Raw genomic sequence first — 24,528 nt, 5'->3', positions numbered from 1 at the left:
AGCCACGATTTTCTCAGCTGAACAAACTAACGTAAATGAGGTCAATGAGAAGGTACAAGGCTGATGATATGGTACGAGAGTGAGTGAGTGAGTGAGTGGGAAGGTGAGTAGGTAGGTCAATGGAAGAATCAGACAATACTACGGCCCTGTATCCTTTCCGTAGCACTTTTTCGTGACTAGCATCATATTTGAGCGTTAATCTCTTGTTACATCTCATCATTCAAGATCTAGAGATGGCAATTTTACGCCCATTAAAAGTGAACAGAGTATAAAGTCAAATGAAAACAGGTGCACCTATGGCGGAAAAAAATTTGACGGCTCTTGTGGAAGCGACGAAAGATGATGCAGGGAGAGGAGGAGGAGAAGAATGAATGAATGTGAGTGTGGTTTCTTCGTTAATGGCAAGTGAATGTGTGACTGAGTGAGAGTGAAAACAGCGAGTGCGTGACAGTGAGTTGTAATTAACATGGGTAAAAATAAACGATTAAGTCGGTGAGTGAGTGACAATGAGTAAGAAAGTGAGCGACGTAAGAGAATAAAAATACACAAATGGTTTACATTGCTAGGAAGAGTGAGTGAGTGAGAGAGGGTGCTGGGTCAGGGATAATAAGTGAGTGGGGAAAGAGGACGAAAATACGAGTGAATGTGTGAGCAAGAAAGTGAATGAGTCTGTGAGTAGATGAGTAAGTGAATGAGCATGCATGTGAGCGAGTGAAAGAGTATGTATGTAAGTGTTGCTTGTGCGAATAAGCAAGCAAGCAAGCAAGCGAGTAAGCAAGTAAGTGGCACCTCCGCTAATGACACCAGAAAAAAATTTATCTCCCCTTCCGAATGATAAAATATGCCGGGCTGATAAGAACGAACGAGGACATTGATAAGCACACACATCACGCACGCAAAATATGATACCACGTGAGGGGGATGCGTGTGTGTGTGTGTGTGTGTGTGTGTGTGTGTGTGTGTGTGTGTGTGTGTGTGTGTGTGTGTGTGTGTGTGTGTGTGTGTGTGTGTGTGTGTGTGTGTGTGTGTGTGTGTGTGTGTGTGTGTGTCTCTCTCTCTCTCAACAATAACAACGCTACCCCGTATTGTTTTTTTCTTGCTTGTCAATCTCCTTAACTTCGTCCCCAAATGTAATTTCCTTACTTTTTCCTTCGCCTTTCCAGTCTATTCTCTTCCCACACACCCCATTTCTTCAGTAACTCTTTTTATTCATTTGTTTTCCTGCTTTTTCCTGCCAGTCTGTGTCTATCTCTCTCACCCATTCTCTCAACATTGTTTGCTTTCTTTTTTCTTATTTTTTCCTGCCGGCGTGTCCCCCCTGTCTATTTCTCCCTTTGTTCTCTCTCTCCCTTGCTGACTTTGTGCATCCTTTCATCTGCCCTACTTCTGTTTTAGTTTTAGTCTGTTCTTTTTTACTTCCGTCTCTCCTCTTTTCTCTTACCACATCCTCTCTCTCTCTCTCGTCCCCTATTCACGTCTCTCCTTCCCTTCCTCTCGCCTAGTTTCTCCTCTTCTTTCTTCCTCTCCTTCTCCTTCCCTTCCTCTTTCCCATTATTCCCTTCTTCGCTCCCTCCCTCTTCCCCCTTCTCTCCCACGCCCAAACTTCCAACAAAGTTCATACTGACACCTATTTCTCCATCTGGGGCCTAAGCCATTGCGGAATTGTTTAGGCTGTCTTTCCTTGTTCTTTATTATTTAGTCTCCTGTTTTCTCTTCCTCATTCTTTTTCCTATTTGCCTTCTTTCCCCTCTTTTCCCCTCCCTTCCTGCTTGAACCCCTCTTCCCTGCCTCCCCCCCTCTTCTTCCCCTTTTCCCCTCTCTCTTTCATTACCCAAACTTGTAGCCTAAAGTTCGTGCCTACTCTCTACCTTCCTTTTATCCCCTATTTTCTCCCCTCTTTCTTCCCCCTCCCCCCTCTCCTGTTTTACCTACTTTCCTCACATCTCCCTTTCCTCCCCCTCCCTTTCCTATCTTTCCTTCCTCCCTTTTTTTCATTTACCCAAACTTCTCACCTACTCTTTGTGCCCGTTTCTCCGCCTCCTTCTCTCTATCCCTCTCTCTTTCGCCTTCTCCTCTCCTGTATACCTCTCATGTCTCCCTCTTCTCCCTCCTCTCTCCCAAAATCCCTCTCTTCTTACTGACTCCTCTCTTCCCTCTCTCCCCGCTCCAGTTCTCCTCCCTCCCTCCTCATCTCCCCTCTTCCCTGCCCTCCCCTCCCTGCCTTTCATGAGCTAACTTGCCCCCAATACTCTGTTCCCGAGTCTCCATCTCCAGGCCAAGGCAGGTATCACAGTTCCTCCAACAATACTATGTTCTCCCCTCAAACTTCCTGCACACCCCTGACCTCACTCTACATACATACATATATACATACATACATACATCATACCGCACACCCCTCCCTCATTACACACACACACACACACACACACACACACACACACACACACACACACACACACACACACTCCCCCTCTGACATAGGAGAAGCCCCAGGAGAAGTAAGTTGATCTGATGGGGTCAACATGGCAATAATAGTCTGTAATACTGTGCGCCGATTAAAGAATGACAGTAATAGTAATAAAGATAACTACTACTGCTGCTGCTGCTGCTACTACTACTACTACTACTACTACTACTAATAATAATAATAATAATTATAATAATAATACCATTAATAATAATAATAATAATAATACCAATAATAATAATAATAATAATAATAATAATAATAATAATAATAATAATTATAATAATAATAATAATAATAATAATAATAAAAATAATAATAAAAATAATAAATAATAATAATAATAATAATAATATTAATAATAATAATAATTGGCCCCTCTAGCACTATTACTATTTTTCCCTACTTCTTTCTGGCAACCACAATGATACAAAAAATCATCCCCGTTTACATAAAAAATATATATATATATATATATATATACAGATGGTTTGGCCTCTCGGGCGGAGCCAGGATTCTGAGGGCTGGAATGATGTGTCAATGAGTATCTGGCCCATTTAATCGAGAATGCTGTTGATCGTCCTCACCTGGCAGTATCTTATGTGCTGCGGGGACGGCTCAATCTGCTGGTGTGGGCTTGACTGTGGCTCTGGGAGTAGAAAATGAATTAAATGATGCAAGGCAGACATACTAAGACGCTGACTGATCCGTCCCCACGATACGAGAAATTGCCCAGTGGAATGAATGAGAAGCGCTATGTATGAACCACCCTGTAAAAGGATAGAGAAGTAGGACAGACGACGGGCCTACAGTTGTCGATAATAAAATTCGAACAGGTAACTTTACTAGACTATAGATTAGCAATATCGGATTTATTTGCTTTGAATTTCAGACCCTAGCATCGAATTTACGAGACCAGTATTGCATTTAAGAGACTAGCATCGGATATAGGAGACTAGCATCGGATTTACGAGATCAGCATCGAATTTAGGAGACTAGCATCAGATTTACGAGACCAGAAACGGATTCAAGACTCTAGCATCTGATTTAAAACACTAGAATCGGATTGACGAGAGGAGCACCGGATTTACGAGACTAATTTTCAAAGTTCATGAGAGAGAATTAGTATAAGCGACACAGGACTCTGGCTGGCGATTGTAGCCTACTTCCCGCTTCGCCGACCGGGGATGATCCAGCGAACGGAAAGCGTATTCATGGAGTGGATGCCCTGTGAAACGGAACGGACTGGGCGGATTGGACAAAGTTTCTCCTATGTTTTTGTAATGAAGGAAGATGGAGAGAGAGGGAAAAATGCGAGAGTCCACCAAAAGACAAAAGGAAAATGATGAGAATTACTGAAGTTTTGGACACGTGCAAAACGGTCCCTCTTGAAGAACTAAGAAGAAGAAGAAGAAAAAGATGATGATGATGATGATGATGATGATGAGGAAGAAGAAGAAGAAGAAGAAGAAGAAGAAGAAGAAGAAGGAGGAGGAAGAGGAGGAGGAGGAGGGAGGAATGCAATGTTCAATCAGTTCGAGACACACAGGAAACCATGCAAATAACTGACGTTGGACGAAGGAACACAAGATACATTGCAACACGGCAGAAAATGCTCTAGTGTTGATTAAGAGACAGGTAGTACACACACACACACACACACACACACACACACACACACACAATTATATACGAATCAGGGACAGTGTGTACAGGGAGGGGAAGAGGGGGAAGGAGAGTCAGCAAAAAATAGTTTCCGAAGAGCTGGGTCCGATGGGTCTCAGAATAATCACTGTGGCTTCTGTCCTCTTGGAATGATTGGTGTGGTGAGCTGTGGTGGGCTTCTCTATACACCCACCACCATCAACTCCTTTCTTTCTTTTTTATTTTCTTTCTTTTTTCTTTTTTACAACCAACAGACCGTTTGTTCAGCTTTAGAGGTACCTTTCTTGCTGCGAAAAGTTAATGTCCTCCCTCTCTCTCTCTCTCTCTCTCTCTCTCAGTCTTTCGGAGATGCAGAAGTGGTCTTGGTGTTGGAGTCGTCTTAGTGTGGAAGCAGTCTTTGCGTCGAGGTGGTTTTGTCATGGAAGTGGTCCTGATGTTGAAGTGGTCTTGGCGTAAAAGTGGTCTTGGCATTGAAGTGGTCTTGGCGTAAAAGTGGTCTTCGCACTGAAGTGGTCTTGGCACGATACGGTCTTGGCGTAAAAGTGGTCTTGACGTAAAAGTGGTCTCTGACGTAAAAGTGGTCTCTGACGTAAAAGTGGTCTCTGACGTAGAAGAGGTCTCGACGTAGAAGTGGTCTTGGTGTCGAAGTGGTCTTGGCACAGAAGTGATCTTGGCACAGAAGTGGTCTTGACGTTGAAGTGGCTTGGCGATGTTAGTGGCTTGGCGGTGAAGTGGCCTCATTGGTCAGCTGGTCGAAAGGCTTGTCCCAGGAAGGGTGGAGGAGTTGACGTCAATGGGAGGTCTTTCTATTAATGCCATGAAACTAAATGTCTATCCTGACAGGGCTAGAGGGAAAATAAAGGCCGGAAGAAACGTAAAAATAACAAGATGAGAGGTGGGACAGAAGAGAAGGAGACAGTAAGGTGAAAAATGACGAGACAAAAAGGCCCCTTTTAGTCGCCTTTTACGACAAGCAGGGATACTGGGGAAGTATTCTTTCCCCCCCTCCCCAGGGGAAAGTATTTACAGCTAGCTAAATATAATTTATACTCTCATAATCGTAATAAATCATATTTTTGTTTCATTACTTAATGTTATAATCGCTTCGAGTATGCTTACAGTGTGTATATCTATTTAGTAGACGAGGAGAGAGAGAGAGAGAGAGAGAGAGAGAGAGAGAGAGAGAGAGAGAGAGAGAGAGAGAGTGTGTGTGTGTGTGTGTGTGTGTGTGTGTGTGTGTGTGTGTGTGTGTGTGTGTGTGTGTGTGTGTGTGTGTGTGTGTGTGTGTGTGTTCTGCAATAAAATGTCCCTGTGAGTGATTCATGGTGACAAGTGGGTCATATGGGTACAATGTGTCTCCCTCCCATCCATATTTATCACCCCAGCACCCACGCTCACCTGAATAAAAATCTCCCACCATTGCCTGAAATAAAACACTAGAGTTATCCCCACCATGAGAGGGATAATGGTGGAAATATTACAGCTTTTCAGGCTCCTGTGACTCAAATCAGCTGAATAAAATCGTCTGCCGTTAGCTGGAATGAAATGTCAGTGATGAGCAGCAATGAAAGAGGTACTATCAGGGTGCGTCCTCTTCCCTACCAGCTTATGTATCTAGTATTTCAGTTCGACAGAGTTTTTCCAGCAAATGTCGTCTCACTTCAGTCAAACACTCTAATCTAAATGAGTTTGCTTGCTTCTGCCGCTTAATATTCCTAAGAAGATACAGTTTCCCCCATGTTTCACTTCCACAGATGGTTGTCCCTGATATCATGCTTCAGGGAGGAATGTGACACGCAGGCCAGGTGTGTGAAGTATGCACAATGGAAATAGTAAGCCGAATTTTTTTCCTTGACTGCATTTACCAACTACTACTACTACTACTGTTACTACTACTACCACCACCCAAATCTCACAGAACGCCGATTGCTTTATGATGGAAAGCGTGTGGTCTGCTGGATTTTACGTCTGCGTTTGTTCACGTAAATGTATGAAAACGTACGAAAAAAAAATAATAGAGAAAATGTGGAACTTGGACGGTAAGCGAATGCAAATTTTGCTGGAAAATGTAAAGCTGCTTTGGAAAGAGGTGCGAAAATGTGGGAACGAAACTGGTAAAACATTTGAGATTTTTAAAAACAATGGTGGAGAATGTGTGCAAATGACACAGGAAAGAGAATAGTCAAGTTCATCAGCAGTAGTGGGGGGAAAAAAAAGGAAGAATGACTGTAACCACTGTCTAATGAAATGACTGTAGGTTATAAACGCATGTATAAATCTATGTATGTATGTATGTATGTATGTAAGGTCGATCAATAAATATCGCACAGGAGGGGTCCTACATTATCAAAATCATTAATATAGTTTTAAAAGACCTGAGAATATATGTTATGATTACGTATACAATAACAGTATCGATCAGGAACTGTAAAAGGAAGAGAGAACGGGAGAAGAAGACAATTTTTCCGACGTGGGGTAAAATGATCGAGGATTTTTCAATAGACATCGTTCGTGGTGTCAGTGTTTCGAGCAGTGAGTACCTGTCCCTTTTTTTAATGATCGAATGTACGTAGCTATCTAAATGCTGTTTTATTTCTACCTAGCCATTATTTACTAACCTGTTTAAAGCATACCCACAGTAGGAATCTATCTGTCTGTCCATCTATCTACATCTTTACCTATCTATCCATCAACATATACAGGTACATCTAAGTATCTGTACCTATGGATCCATCTGTGTCTGTCTGTGTCTACTTATTTACTTCTCTATTAATCTGTCTATTAACCCGTCTCTCAATCAATCTAATCTGGATCTATCTATCTATCAATCTGTTTCTGTCTGTCGCTACCTTCCACAATTCTCTCAATCCATCTATTAGTCTACGCATCAACCGCTCAACTCCCAATCCAAGAATAATTCATCCAGACGATTTTATCCAGCGAAGAGAACCCCCCCCCCCACCGTAAGAGTTAGACACGGGCTTCGTTAACCTCCTCCCCCTTACCCAGAAAACGGAAGAAAATAAATTACGAGTGAAGAGTCGGGAAGCTGTAATGGCTGAGACAACGATTCATTACAAGTGAGGATGGTCGCCCTTCCCTCCTTTAGGTTCCTTGAAGTCACCGAACTGAATCCCGTTGACGAAAGCCGGGGAGATCTGAGAGCTGGGGGGTTTGGGGAGGGGAAAGACAGGATGAAAAGAGGGTGAGGAAGGGGAAGGGTGGGACACGAGGGGGAAAAAATGCGGAAGAAGGAGAGGAAGAGGAGCAAAAGTTGAAAAGTGAGAGAGAGAGAGAGAGAGAGTGGGGGGTGGGGCAGGGGAATGGTTAAGAACGAAAATGGGGAGAAGAGAGAGCTCAGGAACAGGGAGGAGGAGAGGGATGGGGAGGTGGGGGGAAGAGGGAAAGAGAGTAATAAATGGGGAGAGGAATAGGAGGGGAGGACAGAAATTACGTCAAGGGAGGGTAGGGGATGGGTAGGAGGATGGAGGGGGATTGGGGGAAGGAGGAGAGACGGGGAGGAAAAATGTGGAATGGGGAGAGGAAGGAGAGGAAAGAGTGGATTCGGCGTGGAGGAGGGAACAGAGGGGAGAGGGAGGACAGTGACGGGGAGACGGGAGGGGAGAGAGAACAGAGGGAGAAGGCGAGGGAAGGAGGGGGGAGAGGAGAGGGGAGAGGAGCCTTTTGGAGATCACAAGTTCCAAGGAATCACGGGATGAGGGTGAGGGTGGGGGATCGGTAGGGGGTTGGGGTGAGGAGTTGGGATGAAGGGTGAGGGTGAGGGCGAGGGGGGCCGGGGAGAGGCCTGAGGGCAAAAGGACGCTGAAGAGGAGATCAAATTTGCTATAGTGAGGGATTAGGGATGGAGTGTTTGGGAGGGGCGGTGGAGAGGGGGGATTGGGGGTAAGGGAGGAAGTGGAAGGGTGGGAAAAGAAGGAATCGGAAGGAATGGGCGGGAGAGGGAAGTGAAGGTGAGGTAATAAAGAGGTTGTGGATGGGGGAGGCTGGGAAGATGGAAGGGAGAGGAAGAGGCGGGGGAGGAGTGGATTGTGGGAGAGAGAGAGGACTGTGAGCAGGGGAAGGAGAGGGGGTAAGGAGAGGGAGGAGAGGATTGTAAGCGAAGGAGAAGGATGGGGGTAAACGCAGTGAGTAAAGAAGATGCGAGTGTATGAAGGAAAGAGGAAGTCGGTGAAAAGAAATGGAAAAGTCAAGCCTATCGAGGGAAGGGACTGAGTTTAATACTGTACATGAACGAAAACAGGTAAAGTCTGCTATTTACTTAACTGCTCTACGTGAATAATACTGTCGCCAGATTTCCAGTGAATGAATCCTTTATGTGTAGAATTAGCTGACTGTTGGTGTGTCTGAATAATGTTGTTCTGATGTTTCCACTGAACAGACCTGAAATGATTTTACTTTTTCAGTTTGCTTCTGTGTGTGAATGTTCTGGCTGACACGAATTTATCTTTTTCCAGTTCGCTTCTATATGTGAATGTTTTTGCTATCATGCCTGCACCGAATAAACTTGATATGAATACGTTTGCTGAGGTTGGTGCGTATGTGAACGATACTACTGTGATGTTTCCAGCGAACGACTGAATCAGGTATATATAAACTGGCTGAGTATTTGTTGGTGCTTCTGAGGGGCAATACCTGAAAAATTTAAAAGGCTCAGAGTCAGGGAATATACTGTTTAGAGAGCAAACACAAACAGGGACGAACCAGCGGATCAAGAAATCGTCCTCTTGGCTTCCCTGCCGCACTGCAACTTAACCACTTCAATCCGGGGACATATTTTTGCAGCTTATTCCCGCTATTTTCACGCGATTTTAGTCAGCCAGGGTTAATCGTGATGAGGGGTTTAACGAAGGCTAGATTTAACCCCTACTATTTGAAAAGTCTATCTGTATTAGAAACAAAAATCGCGGCAGGGGAAGCAAGAATAACATGAAAAGGAAGTTGTCGTACTTGTTGCAGTTGCAGTAGCTGAAATCCAAGGCTCACCCACATGTGAACCCGGTGGACTGCAGGCTAAAGCTATCCTTCTTTCGTAGTTCCACCATCCTTCTTTCCAGGGATAGGTAAGGGATAAAGGAACGTTTATATACCCGGACAGTTCCAAGCCTTATCATCCCGGTGCCACCACACCAAGGCGTCCCTCTCCACCACACATTTTCTTAGTGATGGGATTCAAACCAGTGAAAAAGAAAATAATATAACTAAACATGATAATAATGATAAGCTTCCTTTCTTCCCCGCCTCCAATATATACAACATTTTTATCCTAACTATAACAGGTCTTACAGCACCACCATAATCTACCATACTACCATCAAGCCTCCTACCATATTACCATCACGCCTACTCTCACAATAAAGCTTCTTCACCCACCTAGAGCATATATTATCATTTTTTTTCCTCGCTGGCAAGGGTTATATATCATCTTTCTCTTCTACCACAGCCACATCTACTGAAATACTGTACTACCACCACATTACGTCTACTGTAACATTACCATCAAATCTACTCCCATATAAATCTTAGAAACCTTATCCTCACAGTTCCATTACAGGTCTAGAATCTGAAAAAATCTAGCCTACTTTTCTCCTTCAACATCACCATCCAGACATCTTATCCCACCTACCGCTATATTACCGTACCATCACGCCTACTCCTGCATTACCGTCCATCTGTGTGTGTGTGTGTGTGTGTGTGTGTGTGTGTGTGTGTGTGTGATATCCTTACTAAGTGCCAAACGATTTCTTTCAGCATTGGAGGCTTCGAACAGAACAGATAAACCCTTCATTAACCCCTTCACTACGAGGTCTCCCAAAAGCTGAATAAAATCGTCCGAAGGCAGCAAGAATTTAATGGGAAAAATGCATCTTCGTTCTGAAAGGGTTAAATTGAACAGAGAGACATTTGCTTTACAGATGCTACGCATCAGATGAACTCTTTGTAGGGATAATGGGCGAGGAAGTGTGTGTGTGTGTGTGTGTGTGTGTGTGTGTGTGTGTGTGTGTGTCTCTCTCTCTCTCTCTCTCTCTCTCTCTCTCTCTCTCTCTCTCTCACTCTCTCTCTCATGCTACTGATGCAAACCATGTCAATAATAAAGTATAAACACACAAAGGAGAATAACATGTATACACTAAAAAAATTAAGTCCAAAGAAGTGCTACAAGTGAGAGAGATAGAGAGAGAGAGAGAGAGAGAGAGAGAGAGAGAGAGAGAGAGAGAGAGAGAGAGAGAGAGAGAGAGAGAGAGAGAATCACCGGGGTGGCGATGAATCTGGAATGTGATTTGGTGAAATGGTGAGGATGGTGACTGCTTAGGAATGTGACTGATGAGGAATGAGTGGTGATAATGTGAGTGATGAGGGATGAGGGATGATGAATGAATGATGAGGAAGGAGGGATGAATGTGAGTGGCAAGAATTGTGAGCGATAAGGAATGTGACGGTAAGGAATGTCAGTGTATGTGGTAGTGAGGGGTGTGTGGTGATGAAGGGTGTGTAGTAAGTGATGAGTGCTGAGAGTGAGGTGTGTGTGTGTGTGTGTGTGTGTGTGTGTGTGTGTGTGTGTGTGTGTGTGTGTGTGTGTGTGTGTGTGTGTGTGTGTGTGTGTGTGTGTGTGTGTGTGTGTGTGTGGTGAAGGGTGAGGGTGGTGATGATGATGGATGGTGATGAACGACTGTGGACTCTTTGTGTGATGGACGGTAGGAGCGACGTGGGAGGGAATTGCCACAGAATGGAATGGAGATGAGGGAACGTGCCGTGGTTAGTGGTGAGGAGGAGGAGGGGGGGGGAGTGAGTGATGAAAAGTGAGTGGTGAGTGTGAGTAGTATGAGCAGTGAAGTGGTGAATGAAAGGTAAGGAAGGTCACTGCTGACTGGAAGTGGTGAGTTGAGTGGTGGCTAGTGAGAGTGGTGAATGTGAGTGGTGAGAAGAGTGGAGTGAGTGGTGATAGTAGCGTGAAGTGAGAGTGGTGAGAAGTGTGAGTGATGACAGAGTGGTGAGAAGTGAGTGGTGACAAATGGGTGTGGAGTACGAGTATGAATGGTGACAATGTGGTGTGGAATGTGACTGGTAAGAAAAACAGATGGCCAATGACAGTGGTGAGAATATACAAACGACCCTCATTTCCCTCCCTGTCCTCCAGAAGAAAGATGCCGGACTCCAAGAGGGTAACTTCAACTGCAGTCCACCAAATTCACGTTCAAATCATCCTGGTACCGCAACTACTAATACGTCAACACTACACCACTGAGAGGGCTGTGTCCCCTAAAGCGCCCCCCACCTACCACAGTATAAAATGCGTTCTCACTGTCACGTCCGCATTCCAGCCCACACTGCCACCGCAAAAATAGCCGTGGTTAGCCGATACGTTCTTGTCAACGAGGAATTCCCACTGTTTGGAGCCGCCCGGATGTTTGTCTGAACTACGAAAGCCAGTTTATTTTTACCTCCATCAGCAAAGTTGGAAGGGGTTATGTATTCACCTGTGTCTGTCTCTGTCTGACTGTCCGTCTGTGTGTGTGTACAAGATCTCAAAAAGCTGTAATCAGATTTCGATGAAATCTGGTGGATTGGTTGGCAGTGAGTCAAGGAATAGTTGGTTAAATTTTGAGGTGTATTCGGATTCGGATGCAGGCATAAGTTATAAATTTCATTGGCGTCGGCGGAGGTATGCAATCCCTAAGCTTCAGTAACAGGGCAGATTAAGTCCGTAGAATAAATTAAGTATGTGAGATTGACCAATATTTGTTGGACAGGAAAGAAGAACTGCAGGAGTAAATCTTAAATTATAGAGGCATTGGTGGTCCTGTTGTCGAGGTGTGTGTGTGTGTGTGTGTGTGTGTGTGTGTGTGTGTGTGTGTGTGTGGAGGAGAGTATGGTGGGGGAGAAGGTAAGGAGATTAATTTTTCCCCTAAAGTTGTGGCACGCTTGAGTCCAATAATGAAGGTTGTCCCCAGATTTCCGCAAAACCTGTTCACCAGTTCGGATCGCTAGACAAATGAACAAACTGGCCAACAGAAAGCACACACACACACACACACACACACACACACACACACACACACACACACACACACACACACACACACTGGTTCTCTGTAATGTGTACTGAGAGAAACAAACTGCATAATTCAACTGCTAATGGTAGGCTTTAATGGATAATGACGTTTTACATTTTATCATGCTGCGACCAAACGATTTCATTCTAGTAATAAAGTGCTTCGAAATATCCATCCATCAACTGATCCTGTACACTCCCTATCACTATCGTAGGGGTCCGGGGCTAGGCTGTAATGTCAAGACGATCAAAGAACTTGGTAACCACACGCTCCCAAGATGCATTCTGTGAGTATCTTTTACCGGCCACATCCAGCTGGGGCGCCTTAACACACTAGACAACAAAGCGTCCTTTTGTTTGTTACATGGTTACCACACAGCGTACTGTGTAGTGTCCTAAAGTTAACCATCTGGCGTCTCACTCAAAGTGGTGACCTGGAGGTAGTACTACATCGACTAAGTGGATGGTGAACGTCTCCATTTACCACTAAGAGAGAGAACACCCAAGACAATTCTAAATCACTATGTGTTTATGGTCTGATGCCCTGCGTGACTGAGGATGACGCAGTGTAAGTCTAAGAAAGAAAAAAAACAACAACAGAGAAGCAACATCTTTACTATTACACCTGCCAGACTCCTAACACTGGCTCAGCTGGGAAAAAAAAAAAAAATCGCCCATCTCTGGCAGGAACACTATAACATTATGTCCCCACCACGTGAGGGTTAATGGTACCAGGCCACTGCACTCACTACCAGCAGAATAAAATCGTCCGGCGAACTATAAGAGAAGGCTAGAGTTATCTCGACCATGAAAGGGTTAGAGAATAACCGGAGAAGACGTATCCACTTGCGAGCATAATAAAGTCCAGTAATTATGGAGTGTGTTGAAACTCTGACACAGCAAGACGTCCTTAACTTCTTGGCATTTCTTTTCCCTCGGTAACTTTCTCACAAGACGACATGAATTCGCTCGCTAAGCAAACTTACACACAGTTTCGTGTGCACTGCTGCCCTCTGCTTCAAGTTTCACCTCAACTCTCACTTTTTTCAGAATACGGCTCAAACTTGATGTGTATGGAATCTGTGTATTATTTTCACGAAGGATCTCTGTCTGTGATGGCTTAATGATGGTTATATCTAATCCCTCCAGGTCGAAAAGTCTTTCCTTTGCTAAAATAAAGTCGCTCATTTCTCCCTCCTTTTCCTTCAACTATCCTTCCTTCCTTCCATCATTAGTTAATTCATCCCAACTTTCCTCCTTCCCTCCCCACCTTTTCCTCTCCTAAGGTTGCATGAATAAAAGTAGTGTCATCGGACTGAATGAATGACAGCGACGTGAGATAAAGTTCGGTACTGCACACTAACTCAAAACTGAATTAGTACAAGGAGAGACAGATGAAGCAAAAGATGAAGACTTTACATACAGACTAACGAAGGGGAATTTAGTGAGAGGAAAATATGTGTGCTGCAAAATTCTACGATGCAATTTGCTGATTGAGTTAAGTCCCACAGCGAAAAATATATACTGAAACGTTCATTCTTAATCACTCAAATTGGAGCTCCATAAACGTGCCGCATACATTGTTACTGGTACACCATTAATTTCAATATATATTTTATTTTGCTCCCTCGCCAAACAAAGATATCTCTCTAATTTTGTTTCTGATAATGCCAGGTGGATTCATCTCGAGGTACTTTTAGAACTGACGGAATAAAGTACAGCCTTCCTTATTTCTTCCATTCAATCAATCCGGTGATTATTTTAAAAATGTATTCTTCCTACCTCCACACAATCTGATTCACCTTACGGAGATACCACTGAGTGAGTAAGTTCATGAAGGTTATAAATATCCCTTCAATTTCGCAAAGTTTTTATTAAACTCAAGAAAATGTTTGAAGATGGTAAGAGTGATATGAAAAAGTGCAAAGTGATAGTGAGATGCAGGAACTTCGAAGCTCTAATATGAGGCTTGGCTAAACTCCTCGGACACATCCAGTTGGGATTTCTCAGTCCACTAAACCACCACCTGTCTGTCTGGTTATACGGTTACCACCCAACGTAGTATATGGTTTCCTGACATGCAAGAAACCATTTGGCTTGTCACTCATTGCAGAGTCACCTAAAAATTGTACTATATCAAGTGAGTGGATGGTAGGCGCCCCTACCAACCACGGTGTCTCTTTCAGACCTTACTTAATACTACAATACCTGGACCTACTTAAGAACCCCATACCGAAGGGCGTATGATGTGTGTGAAGGCCAGGTGAGAGCAGCTAAGGTGAGCACACAACTAGGAAAATAATACAAAATACGTCCTAAGGTAAAAAGGTTAAATACCTGGTAATGAGACCCACCTATGAAAGCGATACTGACGGCTTGAGGTGTATAGACCAGGTGAGGGAGTGTGAAGGGAACAGAATCAAACGGTAATGATAAATATAATAAGTCATAAAACTGAAGGAGTAAATTTATCGCAATGTAACCTACCTATGAACGCGATGTCGACGGGCGTGAGGTGTGTCTGGAGGCCAGGTGAGGGCAGGTGAAAGGTCTTCTTCCTGGTGACGGCTGCCCAGAGTCGGCCCAGTGTGGTGCTCATCCTGACTCACCTCGGAGGTCACGGGTTGGAGTCACTCGGGTATCAAATGAGTCACTCGGGGTTACAATGAGTCACTCCGGATTATATTTAGTCACTTCGGGTTATATTTAGTCACTCGAGGTTACAGTAAGTCACTCGGGTTATATCTTGTTACTTGGAGTTATATTCAGTCACTCGGAGTTATAGTTTGTCACTCGGGGTTATTGGTCACTTGGGATTGCAATTAGTCACTCAAGATCACGGTTAGTTTCTCGGTGTATCTCGGGGTGAAATTCTGTCATTCACTCACTTCCAGCCCAAATTACCAGGAAGTTATCCGACAGTTACTTTGCACAATAAATGAAGTACTACCTGTGAGGGAGGGGGGGGGGAGGAATCCAAATAAAATGATAACTTCAGAATTAACCCTCTGACTACAAAGATTTTTCTCAGCTGAATGAAATAATTAAGAATAAATATTTAAGAGTAAACAGCGAATCTGCTATTCAATAGGAGGGGGTGCCTCCAATGCAGCTGCATCCTAAAACTGTGTCTAATGAGTATTGGAGGGCGAATCTTATTGTACAGCCCGGATCCGCACCAACTCATAAATACACAGGCGAGAAACGTATGGCGTCTACATTTCCTAATATTACAGCCAAACTAACGTGTAACTGATAAAATCATGTTAGTGAGGTCAAGGAGAGGGGTAGTGTCCTCCGAAGGAACACTACAGGTTGCATCACAAGCACACTGTTATGGACATATCATTAGGTATGCTGTATATTGTTCTTCTATCTTGCTTTCTCTTTCGCTGCTCTCAGGACCCGACCCCACCCCATCCTCAGGTGGGAAAGAGAAGTCAGGATGATGCAATTCATAGTGTACGAGTACAGTATACTACGGGAATAGTATGAACACAGTCATACCTTCAATAAAAGTGGCGATTATGTTAAAAATCTTACTGCCTACAAACAGTCTGAAGAGAACGCGTCATTGCGTTTCCAATGCACGTCGCAGCATCATGTATAAATAACAGATTAAGTCAGTGTCCATGGCAACGAAAGAGATTATCTGGATCATACTTATCTCCTTCTCACAGCCAGAATTTCAATCAGCTGAGCAAAATCGTCTGATATTAGTCTGAACATAACTCCTACGTGCGATCATGGCTGAGAAAGGGTCACGTGAGAGGTGCTAACATTTCGACCGTAAGGATTTCTCAAACCTGAAGAAAATCGTCTGAAAATAAATCCTAATTGCGTCCGGGGCAACGAGAGGGTTAACGTGGAAGGAAAATCGTGAATAGAGCATTTTAGCAAGGAACTATGCAAAAAAAAAAAAAAGGCTGGGTGTGGGGTCTTAAGGGGAGACTATAAGAAAAACCAAGTGTGGGTTGGATATGGAGGAGGTGTGTGTGAGGACGCATAAAATGGCAATGGGTCCGCCAAACACGCACACATGGAGGAGGAGGAGGAGGAGGAAGAGGAGGAGGAGGAGGAGGAATGGGGAAGACACGGAGAAAGGAATAGTGGGAGAGTGGAAGAGGGGGAAGGAGGAAGAGGGGAAGAGGGAGAGGGAAGGAGGGAGAGAGGAAGAGGGAAAGGGGAGGAGGAAGAGAGGAGGAGGGGGTAGAGAGAGGGAGGGGGTATAGAAGAAGAGGGGGTATAAAGGGGGAGGGGGTAGAGGGGAGGAAGGAGTAGAGAGGAAGGGGGGGCAGAGAAGAGAAGGGGACAGAGAGAGGCGGGGCAAACAGGAGGAGACAGAAAGGAGGAGGGAGGCAAAAGGAGAAGGGGGTGGGAAGAGGAGGGAAGGAAAGGAGAAGGATGCGACGAAAGACAGAAGAGAGAAAGAAAGGAAGAGGAGGGGAGACGGCAAGAGGGGACAGAGAAAATGAGAGAAACGAACGAACAAGAGGAGGAGGAGGAGGAAGGGGTGGAGAAGGGGGAGAGAGAGAGAGGAGTATGGGGAGAGCAGGAGGTGGCACAGGGAGGGAGGGGGAGAAAATGGAGAAACCTGTTACCTGTACCATTAAAGGGTAGGAAAAAATACAGACGATGTTACACCTTGACTTAAAAAAAAAAAAAAAAAAAAAAAGAAAGTGTAAAAGGAAAAACTGAACGTAATTTCAGTTACGTGGAATATAATAATAGTTACGTGGAATGTATTAAAAGCTACGTGGAATATATAGGGGTAAGTTACAATTTAAACTGCTATGGTAGTGTTACGTGAAAAAATAGAAACTTAAAGACAAAATAATGAGGAAAATAAACGTGTAAGAACTTTCAGAGACAAACGTGGTAGTGTTACGTGGAAACTTGAAACTTAGGTAGTACACAGAGACGCAGATTAACCCCTTCAATCCGATGACGTATTTAGCTTTCTACCTCCAGACGATTTGACTCAGCTTAAGATTATTTTTTTGAGCTGGAGGGGTTAGGTACAGCCTTCATTAACCCCTCCAATACAAGAAAAGATTGATTTTTTTTTTTAGGGGGGGAATGGAGGGGTTAAACACAGCCTTCATTAACTCCTTTTATGAGCTTAATAAAAATCACGTGAAATTGACATGAGTATACTGAAAAAAAAAAAAATACGGGACATTCTAAAAAATAAATAAATAAATAAATAATAACGTAATTTAGCGCTCATGACTGGAATGTCACTCAACCATATTGCAGAACTTCTGCCTATCAGAATTCTTTCATTCCCCGAACTGCATCTCTCTGGAACTCGCTTCCCCAGAGTTGTTTTCCTCCAAATTTCAACCTACAACTCTTCAAGTCTAACTGTTACAGATATTTTATGAACAGAGGACACCAGTAATCTGGTGTATGGATTATTTTTTTTTCTCCATTTGTTTTTCCTTCCTCCGTTCTGTTATTTAAAAAAAAAAAAAAAAAAATAAATAAATAAATAAATCGCGGAATTTAAGATGTTAAGGTGTTACGTACTGGGGAGATGGAAGGTGGGAAGTGCACGTGAGGTGAAGTAGTGCGTAAGAAGTGCCACGTGCCGAGGCAGAGATTGCACGTAAGGGAAGTGGAAGAATGACAAATTGCACGCGTATAGATAGGTAAATATAGAGACAGATAGACAGACAGACAGACAGACAGAGACAGACAGACAGAGACAGAGGACTTTTTTTTACGACGCCGAGATCTCCACGACCGCAAAATATTAGTTTAAAAATCTTACGTTATTGCATTTTTAACGTTATTATTAATTCTGATTTGGCTGTGGTGTCTGGTGGTTGCTGGAGCGAAAACAGAACTACAGACCAACCATCTAATGTACTGTTTAGGTCCCTTAATCCGTATTTCTTATTTCCTTCTTCCCATTTACAAGTGACCAACCATCTTATGCACTACTTAGGTCCCTAAACTCGTATTCCTTATTTCATTCATCAACAAACGATTATATTCAACACTGGAAAGATGTGCAGTAGTAAAGGAAATAATGAAGGCTATATCTCACCCCTCTATTCCGAAATAAAACCTACCTTGAGTCTAACAAAATCGCTTATTGCTGGCTGGAATAAAGACCAAAATACGTCCTGGGAGTGAAGGGGTACGGCTCAGTAGTCAATAAATACGGATCCTGATTTATCCTCCTTAAACCACTTCACTCTAATGACGTATTTATTTATGCATTTAACTTACTTATTTTCCGTATTTTTTTATCAGTATTTTATTTACTTACTTCCTTTATTTGTATTTAATTTATCTATCTGACAGAGAGAGAGAGAGAGAGAGAGAGAGAGAGAGAGAGAGAGAGAGAGAGAGAGAGAGAGAGAGAGGTGTTAACTACTTCAATGACGTATTTTCTTTACTACCTTCAGACGATTTTACTTAGGGGAGACTTTTCCAACTGGAGGGGTTGGACAGAGCCTTCATTAATTACTACAGTACAACACACCTTTCCTAAAGCTGAATAAAATCGTCTGGATGGAGAAAGATGATTTAAAACACCCCATCAAACTGATAAGGTTAAGCTGAAGAATATCGTCTGACGGTACCTAGCATACAGAAACAATTAACCTCTTCAATCCCATGATATTTTCTTTTATCCTTGCGATCTCCAGACGATTTTACCCAACTGATGAGAGACTTTTCGGACCTGGGAGTTAAAGACAAAAGATTTCACTCATCTCCTTCATTAGGAAAGGTCTCCCTTAACATGAAAACCATCTGGAGGTAGAATACACCAACAAACCGTCTGGAGGAGGCAAGAATACACCAACAAAATTTTACGTGACCTGGTTCCAGAATTTTAAAAACAGAGGAGGTTCGTGCGAGGGGAAAGGTACGGAATTTAGGAGGGCCAGGAAAATGTACGTGTGTGGGGAAAAGCAAGGACATTACAAAAATCAAGAAAGCGTTTGTGGAAGAGGAAATGCACGTTTGAGAAAGGCACAGAAGACTCAGGAAAAGGCACGTGAGGGGAAATGGACGTGCGGGGGCAGGTAAAGATGCTAGAAGACTTACGATAAGACACGAGAGAGAAGATATGTACGTGCGAGGGGAAAGGTACGGACATTGGAGTACCAAGAAAATGCTCGTGTGTAGGGGCAGGTACAAGACGAAAAACTACATGTGGGGAAAGGAAAAAATATTAAGGCCCGTCTGTACGATCTATGGATAACTGTGGTAATGGAGAACGTCTGGGAAATGACTGTGTGGACCAGATGAAGAGAAGTGCCGTCCCTGTTGCTGATCCACTTTCTGGGGCCTGTTTCGTCACCGTGTTTTGAAGCTGATGATTAAAATGCTTGGACATCACAGGCGCCCAGTGATCGTGCGGAAGAGCCTTTAGGGGTTCAGGGAAATGCACGTAGGAACAAAGTTACTAGACGAGGAAATGCACGTAAAGATAAAGGCACGGAAAACGTAATATAAAATACCCAGAAAAGTGCGGCCCCTTCAAGAAAGATAACAAGCGGGGAGAAGGGAGGTGAGAAGCAGGAAGGGGTGACCAAAGGTTGAGGGAAGTTGCGAGGGGAGACACGTGTGAGGGGAGACGAGAGGGAGACTACTGGCTCCTCACTTCACGGTGTCCACTCTGATACTGACGCACGCTCCACTGCTCCAGCATCTCGCCCTCTCCCCTCACTTTACCTCTCCCCGCCCTACCTTACCTTTCCTCTCCCCCCCGCCCGGTCCCCTCCCTACCCCTTTGATCCTCTCACCTCTTTCCTCCTGTCCCCTCCCCTTACCTTCTACCTCCTGTTCCCTCCTATTTTCCCTCACCTCACCTTTGACCTACCTCCCCTCCTTCTCCTCCTCCCCTCCCTTTCCTTCACCCGCCTACACTCTGTTTCCCTCACACCTTCTCTTCTTTCCCCTTATCTACTGTTCTCGGGTTTTTCTTCCTTTCACTCCTATCCATATTACTTCACTTTTCAGATCTTTTTCCCTTTTCCTCCTCTCATATTCTCTATATTTCTTTCTTCTCTTTTTCTCCACTCTCCCCTTACTGTCCCTCCTGTCCTCATCTTTCTATTCATCTCCCCTTTTCTCCCTCATGTTCTTCCTTCTCCTCCCCCCTCATCTCCTCTCTCTTCCCTAACTCTCCTCTCCTCTCCCCTTCTTTCTTTTACCCTCTTCTCCTCTCTCCTCCCTAACTCTCCTCTCCCCTCCCCTTCTCTCTTTTACCCTCTTCTCCTCTCTTCTCTCCTTTCTCCCTCTCTCCTCCTTCGTCATCTCTTCTCTCCCCTCTCTCTGTTCCCTTTAATTTAGTCTCCTCCCTTCCATTTCCATCGCGAGGACTTCTTCCTAGATCTCTCTCTCTCTCTCTCTCTCATTCTTCCCTTCGTTCACTTTCGATTTCATTCCCCCTCACTTCACTTCCCTTCTCATCCATTTTCTCCTTATCTCCTACCCTTCCCTAACCTCTCTCTCTCTCTCTCTTTCTTTCTCTCTCTCTCTCTCTCTCTCTCCTTACCTCACCCTATCTTTCATTTTCTCCTCACCTCACTCTCTCACTCTCCCCTCCCCTCATTTCCAATTCTATTTCCTTCTCTCACACTCCCTTTCACTGCTTCCCTATCCTTACTCTATCTTCCAGCTCTCTCTCTCTCTCTCTCTTTCCTTATCGGCTCTCTCCATATATTTCCTCTACAATCCCACGCTTTATTTGTTTATTGAGTCACTATTTTTTTCACTCACGGAGCTCTCCCCTTCCTCTCCCCTTCCCCTTCCTTCCTCTCAACCTACTCTCACTACTTTCTGCTTCTCTTTTTCGTCTTCCTTGTTCAGTTCAATTATTGTTTTATTTTTCCTGGTTTCCTTTTTATGCATGAAGCTCTCTCTCTCTCTCTCTCTCTCTCTCTCTCTCTCTCTCTCCTTGTCTAACTCTGTCTGCTTCCTCTCTCCTGTCTAGATTCTGTCCATATGTTTGTTTTACTCTCCCTAGACTTTTATATATGAATTTCCCTCATCTAGACCTTTCAATTCTCCCCCTCCTCTCCCCTCATCATATCATCCTTTCCACACTGTTTCCTGCAACCCTCTATTTCTTTTCCCCCTTTACTGCTCAGTTTTGTTCAAATATCTGGCTCACTTTCTCTAGTTCACATTTTTTTCAATAAAGTTCTCCCCTATAGGTTTCTAGTAACATGGCTCCCCTTCATGTGTTTTCAATCCACTTCTACCTGCTTCTGCCCTTCTCTCTCTCTCTCTCTCTCTCTCTCTCTCTCTCTCTCTCTCTCTCTCTCTCTCTCTCTCTGCATTGCCTCCCTTCTGCCCTTCTCCATAAAATGTCCCTTCCATATCTATCCCATATAATCCTTAACTTCATCATCATCATCATCATCATCATCATCATCATTATTCGAACCCCTACATCCCTCGCTAATTCCTATCCTCTCCTATTATATCCATACGTATCCATCCCTAACATATCACTCCTTCGTATATCCTTCCCTAAGATCACCCATCCTTAAAAAATCCATTTCTATCCTCCTAGTACTTCTATCTTTATCCTTTCCTAGCACAACCACTCTTATCCATCCATTCCCACACAAACATCAACTCTAACTTATTCATCCCTTTTGTCCTCTTGTATATCCACAAGTAGATCTATCCCTGACATACCCATTACTATCCCTCCCTCGCACACCCAACCCTATCCACTGCCTATCCATCCCTATCCTCCCTAAACATACTCATCACTAGCATATTTACCCAACTTATCCCTGGCATACCCTGCTCTCCATCCCTCGCACATCCATCCCCGTCCATTGCCTATCCATCCCCTGCCTATCCATCCCTATCCTCCCCCAACATACCCACCCCTAGTATATTTCTAACCCTATTTATCCATGACACACCCATCGCTATCCCTCCCTCCCACACCCATCCCTGTCCGTCTCCTCTCCTTACCGCACCTCTCAGCTTGATGGGATTCGAGGGCAAGAACCCCATTACACAGAGAAACCCCAAGCCCTTCTCTGTCTACAAATGAAATAAAGAAAGAAAGAGAGAAAGAAAGAATAAAGAAAGAAAGAGAGAAAGACAGGAACAACAGATGCTGGTTTCAGAACACGACTTGCGAAAAACTGGATGGGTGGAAAAGCTGAAAGAAATATGACAAAAAACAAAACGGAGGGAAGGGATAGGAAAACGCAAAAAACTGGAGATACAAAGATAAAAGAAGTATCGTTAAAAAGCCTGAGTGTGTGGGGAAAAATGGAAGAGGAAAAAAACGAATGGATGAAAAAAAAGAGGAGGGGAAATGCAGGAAAAAAAAAAGGGGGGGGGTTGAGGAGGAAGTTGAGAAAGAAAATAAATGGGGAGAAACTGGAGGAAGAAATGGAAAAAAAAAAAAATGAGCGACGGAAAAATTACAGGAAAAAAACAGGAAAAAACTAAACAGACGAAAAACGCAAAAAAAAGGGGGGGGAGGCGCCGGGGAGGAACTACGGAGAGAAACTTAAAAAAAAAAAATAAAAGGTGGAAGAAGTAAAAAGGTAGGAAAACGTAAACGGAAAATACTGAGTGAAAAACAATACATAGCAAAAAAAACACGAGCCAAAAAATGAATGGGAGAAAACTAAAAAAAAATAAATCACAACAAAAAATGAACAGGGAAAGCCAAAAGAAAGTAACAGGAATCTAAATAAAAAAAATAAAGGAAAGAAAACAGTGATGACACATATATAAGATTCACCGGATTGACAATGTAAGAAAAACTGACCTGTACAAAAATTATCTCTTGAAAAAAAACTACGATAAAATAAATAAAGGAAATAATAAAGAAAGGGACAAACTATGAACAGGAAATTGCACTCTGACCGACAGACTGATGGCTTATGAATTATATATTAAGCCATTACGACCTGAGCTTAAATAAAACTTGTAAAAGAAAAAACAGAGAGAAATGAATGAGGAGAAAAGAAATACGAGCAATAAGAGAAAGAAATAAGAGTAATAAGAGAAGAAAGAAATAAGAGGCCCGTAATAAAACTGACATGAGTAGTAAATGAGATAAACAGATATAGGAGTAATATAAAACAAAGGAGATAAATTAATATACATGAAATACTAATTTAATAAAGGCAAGTGGAAATTTAAAAAGGCATAAGAAATTAAATAAAAAAAAGTATTAAAAGAAAACAAAATAATGAACTTAAAACATCTCAGAATAAAAGAGAACAAGATGGATAGATAGACTGAGAGATAGATGGAAAAAACAAGACAGAGGGAGTGAGACAAACAAACACTACACTAACTCGCAAACGGAGAGAGAGAGAGAGAGAGAGAGAGAGAGAGAGAGAGAAAAAGAGAGAGAGAATAATCCAACACTGCATTACCTCGCTAACATACGTCTGACTGGGACTTATGCTCGCTAAAAGGTTTATTACAGTCACTGGCTACACACACACACACACACACACACACACACAGAGCATACTTTGCAGGGGGTATTGTTCAGGGGTGTATGAACACATTAGGGTTTTTGTTGCCTTGCGAAAAGACCAAATTCAGTTAATGTAGACCCCCCTCCCCCTACACCCTCCCCCTCTCTCCTTCCCCTCCTCGTCTCCTTTGTTTTCTCTCTCTCCCCCCCATCTCCCCCTCCCTCTCAAACTCCCTCTCCTAATCTTCCTGCACTGACTCATGTTTATACTCTCTCTCTCTCTCTCTCTCTCTCTCTCTCTCTCTCTCATATGCTTGCAGCTCACTAAGCAAATGCCTCTCTCTCTTTGCTTCCATAAAACTCACCCTAATATCCCCCTCCTTCCCTCTCTCTCTCTCTCTCTCTCTCTCTCTCTCTCTCTCTCTCTCACCAGACGATTTCATTCAGCTCAGAAAAAATAAATTCACAGAAAAAAAAATTGAGGCTCCTCTGTCAGCGTTCCAACACATATTTCTCCTTTGACAAGAATTCCATGCATATTTTTGAAAGAAATTACTGGACACTTCACTCTGTTCACCTTAACCTGGCCTAAAACTGCCATCTCTATCTCTCCACCTTAAATGCAATATAGCCTTCAAGACATCACAACCAGAATATGGTGCTAGTCACGAAGAAGTGCTATGGAGAGGAAGTACAGTCACCGGACTCATAATCTGTTCACTTTAGTTGCCCTAAAATTGCCATCCCTCCATCGTCAATGCAACGAGGAATTAAAGCTAGAATATGCCGCTAATCACGAAGAAGTGCTATGGAATGGAAGTAGAGCCTAAAACTACTCCGTCTCTCTGTCTTGAATGCTGAGCTATAACAAGGGATTAAAGCTAG

The 24,528-nt window shown here is 43.4% G+C and overlaps 1 protein-coding gene across 1 annotated transcript in view; it reads right to left on the bottom strand.

The window, feature by feature from the left end:
• LOC145408017 (branched-chain amino acid permease BcaP-like) overlaps positions 1–14,853 on the bottom strand; it is a 60,512-nt gene extending 45,659 nt beyond the window's left edge. The window contains exon 1 of the mRNA XM_080278818.1: positions 14,694–14,853. Coding sequence (XP_080134944.1) covers positions 14,694–14,805 — 112 coding nt within the window. The 5' untranslated portion in view covers positions 14,806–14,853. The remainder of the gene's footprint in view (positions 1–14,693) is intronic.
• Between the last annotated feature and the right edge of the window lie 9,675 nt (positions 14,854–24,528).

Source organism: Coenobita brevimanus, chromosome 75 (genome assembly GCF_032717465.1).
Source record: "Coenobita brevimanus isolate Jiangsu-jjx chromosome 75, ASM3271746v2, whole genome shotgun sequence".
Lineage (NCBI taxonomy): Eukaryota > Metazoa > Arthropoda > Malacostraca > Decapoda > Coenobitidae > Coenobita > Coenobita brevimanus.
The sequence above is the reverse complement of the archived record's forward strand: the minus strand, read 5'-3'. Positions and strand labels throughout refer to the sequence as shown.